Below are 12073 nucleotides of genomic sequence, written 5' to 3'. Positions count from 1 at the left end.
TAATTTTGAAATGTTTCATCCTTGTTTTATTTTCCTTTATCATTGCTACAAAAATCACTTTAAGAGTCTACATTGACACGTCTTTAACGTGATTGTGCATGGAAATCTAAATGATTTGTTGTTCAAGGGCGAAAAGACACACTTTGTATTGCATCCACAGTAAAGAGTTGAAAGACTGAAAATTTGCAAAGGAACAAAAGATTGAGCTTTCTGTATCAAGTACAATGTTTGTCAATAAGCAACACCTATCTAGGGACTGAAACACATGACTATTTGTTTTACTGACATATAACCTCCAGTATCTATCACAATTGTAATTCTCAGCAACTCTAGTTTACTAGTAAGAACCTATATACATGTGAAAAGGGGCTCCAGTTGATATAATTGCCCCGAAATACATCAAATATATGATATATATTGAAACATAGGAGACTGAAAAAATCAGTCATAGGTAAGTTAAAATCTTCTATATGAATTAATCAAATGCATTGTGAATTTGTACTACGCAATGCCTTAATGATATAGATGTAAAAGTGTGGATGTAAAAGTCCTTTTGTTGCCCTTCCTGAAGTGAAAATGTGATCTACTTATTGCATTACACAGATAAAATAACCTTTCGTATCTATGACTTATATTTCTCTAAATTTTGACCTTTCAATATCTACAACGTCTTACTTTAGCTTCTAAATTTTATCTTCTAATTTCATTGGTGCTCTTCCATTAATGTTGTAAACAATGTTTTCTCCGCTGATTATTTTTGTCTTATTGGCTGTCGGTTATGGCTGGGTAGGTAAGTATATTTACAGTATGTACATTCAAAAGGTAATATTTTTTATGTAAATAACAAGTTTAATCATTGGCGATGATCTGCAAAAACTCTTTTTTACAAGATGTTGATATTAGAGATTTACTAACTTACATAATGTACATAATAAGTATCAAATAATTTTACTTTTATCACATGCAAAATCTTTCTACATGATATTAGAATGTGCTTGTCCACATGGATGGATTCTACATGGTAAATCATGCTATCATTTTAGCCATGACACCGAGGAATGGATCGGAGCTTTGGTAAGATTGTACTTCTTTTTGCACATAAAAATTATATAACCGTTATTTTCTGATTAAAATATTATGACTCCAGATTCATGCTAATTTTCGTGAGAAAAAAGTAAATATAATCATATGAAAGAAGAATGTAATTTACATATCTATAAAAATTACCCCCCAAAAAAGGTGGGGAAGGGTGCAAAAGTAGCACTGCGTTAGTCAGGCTCTAGGTATGTGGTGAAAGATACTGCCAGGTTGGTTTTCCTGAAATATTTTGGCTTATCTGGAATCATGCAAATTAAAAAAAATCACATATTAGAATGTATTGCTACCTTTTTATATACTTACCTGATAATCCGGTATCAAAATTATGATAAGTATAAACGATTTTAAACCATATCATTTTTAAAAATAGTTTTCAAAAAAGACACTTTTATAGAACCCCATTTATAAGGAAAAGTATCTGCGTTGAATATAATAATGTGACCATTTTATTATAAATACCTATCGCAAACATAATTATAATGTTATCAAGACAATGACATATTTCTTTATTATCAATACAATAGGCTGTATGTCGAGAGCTAGGTGGACAGCTTGTTGAAATAGAGGACGCTGCAGAAGATAACTTCATCATTAGTGAAGCAAGACGTCGTCAAAGTACGGCGTTCAATATATTTTGTTACCGTGTAAAACTAGAGATATATGCGTTTATAGAATACATTTAAAACTAATTTTACTGCTCTAGTAATAATTCAATGTTTATGATATACATGGAAATAAATAACATACGACAAAGCAAATTAGAATGGCATAAAGAGCATTGTAGCTCGTGGCAATTGTCAGTTTTAATTGCACTGATTTGAACATTTTAAATATGGTACACTAAAGAGTAAAAGTCGTCCGTCATATTGACTTCGTAGTCCACTTACATAATGTTTCCTCATAGTCTAAATATACATAAGTCAATTATAGATTCTGAGACAGATGTAATGGTCATTGTTTCAAATATGATCTCTATGACCAGAGGTTCTAGCTGAATTCAGAGACATATTTAAATATAGATCTGTGCTAAGATAAACCTCAGTATATTGATCCTGTCTGCCAATAAATTAATTGTAATTTTGTCAATCATTTTAGATAGCTATTGGATAGGATTGTCCGACATTCAAGAAGAAGGGACTTGGGTATGGATGAATAGTAAAATACCCCTAGTACCGGGGGATTATACGAATTGGGAAAGTGGTCAACCTGACAATGATGATGACGATGAAAATTGTGTAAATTTAGAGGAGAACTTCAACATGTTGTGGAACGACTTAGCATGCCACACCGTTCAAAACTACATATGTGAACGCCTGGCACAGTAAATATATGTTTTGTCATTCAACTAAACTTTTTAACATGCTGAAATTAACAATTTTAAAGATCCTGTAACACAATTTTTTCATGGTTTTATTTTATAAATATGATGCTCAAATTAAGATTTGTCAATATTGTAAGTTCCAATAAGCATTATTTATAAAGATATTAGAAATCTACCCAATTTAACATTTCATGTAAATAAAGGGAAGTACAAATGTAATTGAATTTTATTTTCTATAAATTCTAAGTCAAATTTTCCAATAAGAAATGAATGCATGTAATTTATTGATTAAATATAATGTGCACAAATTTGCAGTGCACATTTTACATATTCCTCGATGTTTGAAAATTGTTGTATTTGCATAATTATATACATATATATTTTTTTTGCAACAGTAACAATATCAATCACAAAACATACAGAATCTTTAAAGACAATATTTTTAAAAGCATCAATAGAATATATGTGCAGGCAAATGTGGCAGTTAACTTATAATTAATTAACTCGCAATCGCTTGTCAAAAGTAATAAAAATCTGAAAAAGGGGTGATCTCTCGGAAGCAATATAAAGAACAATATTATATGAAAATTGCAGACTAGGTTTGATAAATGTACATAGTCAGTCTAACTATACAGCATTATAATAAGGATTTTTATTTTGAAAGTCAGACACATCGACCATTAATTTCATTGTTGTTTCTCTGTTGTTGTTTATCTGAATAATAGTGCTAATAGTAATTCTCTATTCTTTCAGGAACCTCGACATTGTGGGTTGAGACATTATATGTTCCAGAACTAATAAATCTATTGTAAACTATACCATGAAATTCAATATTTTTTTAAAAAACCGTGTCATCTTTCCCCGCCGTCTTCACCTGCCTTCCTCAAAAACTAACAAAAAAACAAAAAAAACAAAAAACAAAAAAACAAAAAAAAATATGTTTTTGTGTGTAATAGTCAAACATTTCAGAACTAGATTCGATCAAACATTGAAGAGCTATGTTCTAGTTGTTTTAAAAGAATAAGGTTCTTAATACATGTGATACATTAAAACACTAGTGTTTTCTAATGTTCGTCAGCCGGAGCAGCCGGAACAAATTTTGTCTAGTCCGACTGTTCAGGCTACTCCGTCTAGCCGGAATGACAAAGAAGATAGAGTTAAACCTGGTCAAAAGACCACTGGTTTATTCCATAATGTAGTTTCAAATAACTTATCACATCGAACTCTGGCTAATCCGGCTGGTCAGAATTACCGAAATAAAGGCTTTTTAAGGTAAAAAATATCCAGAAACAGATTTATAAATATTTTTGTCGTGCAAAGTGTGACCGTGTGTCCGCTGGCATGGATGTGTCTGTCGGAAATACTCTGGTATTTCGCCGACGTTGAGCTGAAAATCGTACTATTAATGTTCATTCCAGCTCATATCTCGCCAATTCAGTCTGGTCCCTGTGAGGCCCAGTCTCAAATGCACAGAACCCCATATGATGGGATGGTAAGGGGGTCTGACCGTGTATCCGCTGGCATAGGTGTGTTCGTCGGGAATACTCTGGTATTTTGCCAACGTCGAGCCGAAAATCGTACTATAAATGGTCATTTCAGCTCATTTTCGATTTTCGGCTCAACGTCGGCAAAATACCAGAGTATTCTATTCTATGTTCTGAGTTATTAAGTGCAATACTGTTATCATGATTAACTACATGAAGAGCTTAGATAAGAACAAAATTTGACCTAAAAAGTGCTTTATAATTTGATAATGAAATAGGTGTTCTAAAGAAAATAAAAGAAACACGCAGATATGAAATTGAATCTCGGAAATTGCTTTATTTGGATATTAGTTGCAGTATTTCAAAGAGGTTTATATTCCTTGTAGATATATCATTTCGTTAATTGCAATTCTTATGTAATTTTGTTGTGATTAATGCTTTCGAGGGATCACTTTGTTTCCAGATTTTGATACGTTTTATTAGATATAATTATATCTATTTCAATCCAAAAGGCTTCAGACGAAAACAACAAACTAATTTTCATTTCTTCGATCTCGTAGTCTCATATTTGGTCAAAAGGACATAATCACACAAAGTTAAGATTAAAATAAAAAAAGGTCGACTGAGTTGTCTTTCTTGGAAAATAACAATAAACCTTAAAAATAGCACTTAGTTACATAATCACGAGAAATATTGATATATTAGATATTATACATATGTAACACAGGTGCTGGTTGCCCTACTGGATTTTTGTCACACGGCACAGACTGTTACCATTTCAGCCATGATATGGAAACCTGGATTGGAGCATTGGTTTGTGTTTTACTTACACTTCCTATAGCTGAACGTTTCATTGTCTTAATGATTACACCAGGGGTGATCGAATTACAATCTCAGAACTGTTTGGTCGAGGCAGTATATGAAATATATATTTATAAAATGCAACAAATGTTACAATACTTGCCAGTAAAACTTAAAACTTATTCACCTTATTTCAAAAATGACAAAAGAATTTTATTGTAAGAAGAATATTAAGATGAATACCGGTAATTCTAAAAACGCTCCGAACCACCCTTGTATATTTATATTCATCAAATTGATTTATCAGTTAATTAAACTTACCATCAGTACATAGATTTAAAGATACAGTTTTATTTTTGAAACACGCTATTGAATAGCATTCTGTAATAATTAATTGCTTAAGCTTATCAACGTTTGTATCTTATAATTTGTAAATTCTTTCTGAAAGTGAGTCAGCACACTAATAATTGATAGATCCCTACTCTGACCTTTAATTTGAATAACAATAGATTTAGCACAAATATTGGCATCTGCCTCTTTTGTTAACAAATGAGCCGCGTCATGACAAAACCAACATAATGGGTTTGCGACCAGCATGGATCCAGACCAGCCTGCGCATCCGCGCAGTCTGATCAGGATCCATGCTGTTCGCTTACAAACCCTATTACAAGTAGAGAAACTGATAGCGAACGGCATTACGTTGGTTTTGTCATGACGCGGCTCAAATATGTTCCGTTGAAATCCTTATTGTATTCACTAATCTGATTATTGTATCATAGTTTGGAGACCTTTCTGTTGAAAATGTGTCAGGGTTAAATCGTATACATATACATGGACAGTGCGTTAACTGGAGTGCGGGTATTAGTTACCCGCACTCCAGAGCATGCCCATTGATTGGCTCTTTTTTGCTGGGGTTTACATAGTGTGACGGCAGAGAAAGGAAAGCGACAGAAATGTCACATTCAGATGTTTGTTCATTGGTTCATTTTTTGCCGGGGTTTCATATTGTGACAACAGGGAACGTGCTTTTATGTTTGACTATGATACAAAATCGAAAGAACACCAAAACACTCGGCAATCTGATAAATACTCGGGGGCTACGCCCCCTCGTACATATCAGATAGCCTCGTGTTTCGGTGCTCTTTCTATTACATAGAATTAGGCAGGTCAGGGATCTATGCATTGTGATTAGTGTATCTTTCAAATTAACTATCTGGTATCAAATCATCTCAAGCTGCGAATAAATATTTTATCAGATTTCTGGTGAAATAAGTATGGTAAATATGTAATGTCTGTTAATTTAATTTGTTCTGTATATTTGATGCAGCAAATGTGTCGGGAATTAGACAGTTATTTAGTAGAAATAAACGATCCTGCGGAGAATGAATTTATAAAAACAATGGCTAAACAGAGGAACAGTAAGATTTTCATTTTCTCTTGATAAATGGAATGACCATAATTATGTTTCATAAAAATAAGTTTATTATATGTATAACAATATTTACAAAAAATCTGAAACTGAATTTCATTTTTTCCATTTCGATAGAATTATTTGAAATAACAATAATAACTTAATCAAAAAGCAACATTTTGTGTTTATACATGAGTAATGTACAACAAAATCAATTTGTTCGACATCTCTGATAAACTGTATATTTTGTTTTGTTCGGACGAGAGTACACAGTATTTCGTTTTTCTAATGTTTATAGTTTCTGTTTATACAGCTATGTATTGGTTGGCACTGTCTGATGTTCGTGAAGAGGGTACATGGATCTGGATGGACAGTCATACACCTTTGGTAGCTAAGAACTTTTCCGACTGGAACTCAGGAGAACCTGATAACCTGCATAAAAATGAAAATTGCGCTGCAATGTACCGTGTAGGTCATCACGGATCATGGTCATGGAGTGACATGGCGTGTAGTACAAACCTTCATTACATCTGTGAATTAAAGGCAGGGTAAGATGACAGATCATTTTCAGTATAGTTATTGTTCTTCGATGTTTGAAGACTTGAAACAAAGTCATTTGACGTTTGACTATTACTAGAAACGCAGTTTGCAGACGTTTGAAAGCTAGGACCCAACGCATACGATCCAATGTTTGATCATAAGAAACTTAGTTTGTTAGTGTTTGACCTCTTCTTGGTGTCCAAGGCCAAGTGGTTAAGCCCGTTGACTTCAAACCTCTTGCCCCTCGTGGTTTAGAATTCCGACAGGATCTTTAAATTTCTGTGGCGGTTATCCAGCTTACTTACGAATCGTCGATGGTTCTACTCAGGTGCCCGTTCGTGCTCAAAATAATGCAGCAGTCACTATACTGTGTTGGTGCGAAGTAAAACCCAACCAAAAAAATAAATAAATAACGTTTAACAACTCAAAACCTAGCTCTTCGGTTTTGACTTCAACAAACCATTCGACGTTCGACATCTAGAAACCAAATTCTCCCGTATTTGTCCACTAAAATATAATTATTAAATGTTTGAATAAAGACAAATATTCCATGATAACCGCCATATGAAGACATTTGCGGATGTTTCTAACTCCACAAGTTTACCATTTTATATTAAATATTGAATTCTATTAAAGCCGGTGCCAGGGAGCGTGTACAGCTGCTTGCACTATACCAAACCGCCCTTGATCAGTCTCAATAAAACCGAGCCTGAACATTTTCAATTTTGCCGTTTTGGACGTTCTCTCGGGATTCTTATATCATGTATATGTTTTGTTTTGTTTTCTTCAATAGTTTTAAGGATATCTTTGTTCACTTTTTATTCCAGAAATACAGAGTTAGTGGGATGATATTTGGGTTTCTTGTATTCTATACATGTTTATCTTATTTGTAAAATAAATGTAAGATAATTGAAAGCATTGTGCGTTATTTCTTGATTGTAAATGAGACACGCTCTTCTCACCTCTTTTGCATCCGATACAATCATATATCTTATTTAAAGTATTCCTCATGTATGCCTTGTATATGCACTAAAAATAAAAGTTGTATTCTGTTTTTGTATTGTTTTTTTCAATATTAAAGATTTTAAAAATCCAAAAAATTAAACAACAAATGTCATGCAGTGAGTTCCATATTTAAGATTTGCATAAAACATAAATGATACATACCATCATATTTTATTTCAGTCTCATCAATGTACCAAATGTGCACAGTATCACATGTCAAACATAAATCAAACAAACAAAGTAAAGTACATAGCCGTTTTAATAGAATTATAAATATAACATTTAATATAGAATATAATATATAATATGGTTTAAGACTTATACATATGGATAAAACCCTAAAACATAAACATTTTCATTACATTCTTAAAACAAACCTTCTATCAGCATTGAATGGTGTCACATCTGCGGATGTTTCTTAATTAAAAATTTAACCATTTCATGATAAATGTCTGCTTAAACCGGTGCTAGCGGGTGTGAACTGTAACTTAACTTTGCCTGTACCTTCCATGAACAGGCTCAACATTTTCATTTTTTTACGTTTTGGGCGTTCCTTAGGGTCTCCGTTCTTCTCTTTTTTAACAGATTTTGGTTAAGACTGCTTACTTTTGGCTGCTTTTGAAAATAATTATTAAATGCGCATAAAATTATAGGCAATAAAGACTGATTGATTATCGTGAAAATATTTTGATTTTTTAGCGCTTTAATGTTGAAATATAATGAGATTTTGTCCAACACAGATAAATTTCTATCCTCCAATCTCAAAAGTGTTGAACAAAGTCCACCCAGGTTCGTTTATTTGTTTCTCGGGCGAACGAAATTTCTCCCTGACAACTGATCCTTGACATTAGGACTTAAGGTATTTTGTCTTTCACTGTTGATTTAGAAATCATATGACATCAGATGTCGGTCTTACTCTTTGAATAAAAGTGATTATATGCTTGGCACAGCCTAAAATTGTATCACTATCTATCCATCTATATATCTATCTACTAAGAAAATGTTGATACATGGTGCTCTTTACAATAGGTTTATTAGTTCTAAAAGACATTATATTTCAACCCACAATGTCAAGATCTCTGAAAATATAGAGAACACAATAATTATACTGAAAGCAATAGAAACACCCCTTGTTTAAACAGATTGGAACACATAATCATAGGAATGAAAACATTGTGAATGGATGAAATATACATATTTGATAAGTTTATTATTAACTTGAATTAAAAAATTCAAAATAATGCGAAACAAATGTTTGCATAATGTTAAATTAAATGTATTTCCATTTCATCCAACTTTCATCTTTATTCATTGAATATTGAATAAAATATGACAGCATGAACGATGTTTTATCATATACATGTATACAAACACCTAATACTTTATTTAATTTGGTATCTAAGTCGTTAGTTCATTCACCATGCAGTGAGTTTATAACTTTCAATCTTTAACTTGTAATTTTAATTGAATTTTGTATGATTTAAATTCAGCCAGCAATAAACAGGCATGTAGATCACATATAATGGTCATGTAATCATCGGCGTTATCGTCATTCTTTTGAATTTTGATACTAAATGGGAGACAAATAATACCAATATATGTAAAAGTTTAACAACACATGCATTTAAAGGTTAAGTATAATAGCAAAAGGTATTTACTGAGCAAGGCGTTCACAAATGTAGTTTTGAAATATGTGACATGACAAGTCGTTCCACAACGTCCCGAAATCTTCCTCTAAATTCACACAATTTTCATTTCCTTTGTGATTGTCGGGTTGACCTCTTGCCCAATTCTTATAATCCCCTGGCACTAGGGGTATCTTACTGCTCATCCATACCCAAGTCCCTTCTACCTGAATATCTGACAATCCAATCCAATAGCTTTCTAAAAAATGGCAATTTTAAAAATAAATTTTACTGACAGATGGTGATCGATAAAAAGATACATGTAATTGTAATAGATGTATAAAATGTCTTATCATGGCACAGTCTTTTTATCTATGCCAATGTAAATAAATGGTCTTGAAATATTCATACTGGTTTATATTAGGTAATAATCACGATATCATTTTATTCCATAAGATGTCTGAGTTAAGACTACGACAATTCGGCGACATTGTAAACTATTACTTATGTTGTGTAAAAATTGTAACATTTTAATATTTCCAAAAAGACACAATTAAAATTAAAAATTTCCTTAAGCTAAAATGTTATAAGTCCAATCATTTCTGTATGTATTGTGTTTATACATGCATTTAATTCATTGGATTTGAATAAAATTTAATATTGAACGAGTAAAATATACGAGAATATGTAATAAGTAAAATTATATTCTAGACTAAAATTCCCACTTAAATTTTCAAATAAATTTTGATAATTATTTTTATTGTGATTCCATTGCAAATGAAATTTCATAATATGTCAAATGCAATCTAATTAAATGAATGTTTGAAAATTATTTAGCGGATTCATGATTTGCACGTACAAATAAATAATGTAAAATCAATTTTGTTTGGCAATAATGACCTAAGACATTTAAATATTCAATGACCTTTTGTCGGTAATTGTCGGACTCCGAAGTATATCATACGGATTTTAAAGTATGGCATAACAGTAAAAATGGTTGTAAGTGAAGGTGGTAGGCCGAATCTTAATGGAACATTATTTTGTATGTTTTTTATGTTGTTTCTTTATGGATTATATTTTGCGAAACTTGACTACTACTAAGTTTTTGTGCATGACAATCACTCATTGTACAACTGTACAAATTGAAAATTGTATTGAAATTTTATGACTTTAGTTCTGGATAGTAATAATATACAATGCCGTACTGTGATGACGTCTTGCTTCATGAATGATGAAGGTATCTTCATCAGCATCCTCTATTTCAACAAGCTGTCCACCTAGCTCTCGACATACAGCCTATTGTATAATGGTTATATTATAGTATGTTAATCATGCTTCTCTTAGTAAAGTGATGACTCGGGTAGTAGAACAATGCAGATAGACAGATCAAATTCTTTCTAAGAATCTTAAGAAATAACTTGGTCCCCACAGCTTTATTCAGTTGATCAAAAAGTCTGAAATTGTGTTTGTGACAATTCATAATCAAAAGTATATACATTTATTTCACACCTTAAAATATAATCAATGAGTGTAAATAGACATCAGTATCTGATCAAGTCTTGTCAATTTAAACTCGGTCAAAAATGTCCATTAAAATGATTATAATACTCAATTTAGCTTCGCTTTTAGCGAATCCAAAACTTCATATCTAATTATTATTGTACTTGAGATAGCAATGTTCTATAAAATGTCAGATAAAATTGTGGTGTAAAATGAAGAGGTAATTTTACCTTGTTGATAACTAAACTGTCTCTACCGGACTGGTACACGACTGCAAAACCTATATATTTCATCTGGCTAGCGCCGTTTTAAGGACGTCGTCTTGTCCAATATAATTCAGTTATGTACTCACCAATGCCCAATAAACTAAAAGTTTAACTTAAATTCATCAACAAGATAGTGATAACAACTAAAGAAAGAAGCACACTGTTCTTACCAAAGCTCCGATCCATTCCTCGGTGTCATGGCTAAAATGATAGCATGATTTACCATGTAGAATCCATCCATGGGGACAAGCACATTCTAATATCATGTAGAAAGATTTTGTGTTGTGAACACGATAGCCAATAACATGCATTATGTAAGCAAATGAGTTTTGAAATGAAAACTGACCAATACTCTAAAAATAGGTCAAGAGTTACTCAATGTTTATCAAATCATAGTCAATGTTTAAAATTATCCTGTACAGTTACGAATACAATGTATTTATTAAATTCATTGCGTTAATATTTAAGAAATCTTTACCTACAAATGTATAACTGGCAGCTAATATCAAAAGCAGAAGCAGCGAGGAAAACATGTTAGTAACATTAATGTTAGGACACCAGTAAGCGATCAAGATAAAATTGGAAAGCTTAACTAGTACGATGTACATGTTTTAAGGTCAATAGATAGAGAATTAGAAAACTAACATATGGCAAAAACAGTAAAATGGTACCAGTATAATGTAATAATTGCAACACTCTCTTTAGCAATTAATTTTATAAAAAATAATTTAAAAATCTACATTTTAAAAAGTGTATTCAATCAGGTTGGAATATTTTAAATAACTTTTAGTTTATCAAACGGATTTTTCATGTTTATAACAAAAGTCATACGAAATGCACAATGTAATTTGTGCTGATGCTAACAGTAATGTGTTTGAAATATCTGATATAAGTTTTGTTGCCTTTCTTGCGGATTAGACAAGGTATATTCGATCACTAAAAAACTAATTATTTTATGCCTGACTGCTATTCACCTTAGTATTAAATGTCTGACCACTAGAAACCTAGTTCTTAAATGTTTG

General features: G+C 31.9%; 3 protein-coding genes across 3 annotated transcripts; 2 read left to right on the top strand and 1 right to left on the bottom strand.

Moving 5' to 3' along the window:
• The first annotated feature begins 650 nt into the window (after positions 1–650).
• LOC132747770 (perlucin-like protein) lies at positions 651–3237 on the top strand. Its single transcript, XM_060737262.1, has 5 exons — positions 651–790; positions 989–1074; positions 1623–1713; positions 2194–2419; positions 3173–3237. Exons 1-5 carry the CDS (start codon positions 736–738, stop codon positions 3192–3194), a joined length of 480 nt encoding a protein of 159 aa, XP_060593245.1. The 5' UTR covers positions 651–735; the 3' UTR covers positions 3195–3237.
• An 881-nt stretch (positions 3238–4118) lies between these two features.
• On the top strand, positions 4119–7570 carry LOC132747769 (perlucin-like protein). Its single transcript, XM_060737261.1, has 5 exons — positions 4119–4272; positions 4631–4716; positions 6032–6122; positions 6429–6663; positions 7483–7570. Exons 1-5 carry the CDS (start codon positions 4215–4217, stop codon positions 7502–7504), a joined length of 492 nt encoding a protein of 163 aa, XP_060593244.1. The 5' UTR covers positions 4119–4214; the 3' UTR covers positions 7505–7570.
• Positions 7571–8676: 1106 nt separating this feature from the next.
• On the bottom strand, positions 8677–11618 carry LOC132747768 (perlucin-like). The gene is made up of 5 exons (XM_060737260.1): positions 11530–11618; positions 11222–11307; positions 10491–10581; positions 9319–9544; positions 8677–8739 (listed from the first exon to the last, which is right to left on the bottom strand). The coding sequence occupies exons 1-5, from the start codon at positions 11582–11584 to the stop codon at positions 8718–8720; spliced, it is 480 nt and encodes a 159-aa protein (XP_060593243.1). The 5' UTR covers positions 11585–11618; the 3' UTR covers positions 8677–8717.
• Positions 11619–12073: the final 455 nt, after the last annotated feature.

Source organism: Ruditapes philippinarum, unplaced genomic scaffold (genome assembly GCF_026571515.1).
Source record: "Ruditapes philippinarum isolate M1 unplaced genomic scaffold, ASM2657151v2 ctg7101_1_1_1_1, whole genome shotgun sequence".
Classification (NCBI taxonomy): Eukaryota; Metazoa; Mollusca; class Bivalvia; order Venerida; family Veneridae; genus Ruditapes; species Ruditapes philippinarum.
Note: the sequence above shows the minus strand (reverse complement) of the source record. Positions and strands in the feature narration are given on the sequence as shown.

Coding starts and splice junctions, on each gene's coding strand:
- LOC132747770 (XM_060737262.1), top strand. CDS start 736: ATGTTTTCTCCGCTGATTATTTTTGTCTTATTGGCTGTCGGTTATGGC. Junction 791..988: donor TGTCGGTTATGGCTGGGTAG/GTAAGTATATTT, acceptor ACATGATATTAG/AATGTGCTTGTCCACATGGA. Junction 1,714..2,193: donor TGAAGCAAGACGTCGTCAAA/GTACGGCGTTCA, acceptor CAATCATTTTAG/ATAGCTATTGGATAGGATTG.
- LOC132747769 (XM_060737261.1), top strand. CDS start 4,215: ATGAAATTGAATCTCGGAAATTGCTTTATTTGGATATTAGTTGCAGTA. Junction 4,273..4,630: donor AGTTGCAGTATTTCAAAGAG/GTTTATATTCCT, acceptor TATGTAACACAG/GTGCTGGTTGCCCTACTGGA. Junction 6,123..6,428: donor AATGGCTAAACAGAGGAACA/GTAAGATTTTCA, acceptor CTGTTTATACAG/CTATGTATTGGTTGGCACTG.
- LOC132747768 (XM_060737260.1), bottom strand. CDS start 11,584: ATGTTTTCCTCGCTGCTTCTGCTTTTGATATTAGCTGCCAGTTATACA. Junction 10,582..11,221: donor AGGAATGGATCGGAGCTTTG/GTAAGAACAGTG, acceptor ATTATACAATAG/GCTGTATGTCGAGAGCTAGG. Junction 9,545..10,490: donor TGAAGCAAGACGTCATCACA/GTACGGCATTGT, acceptor GCCATTTTTTAG/AAAGCTATTGGATTGGATTG.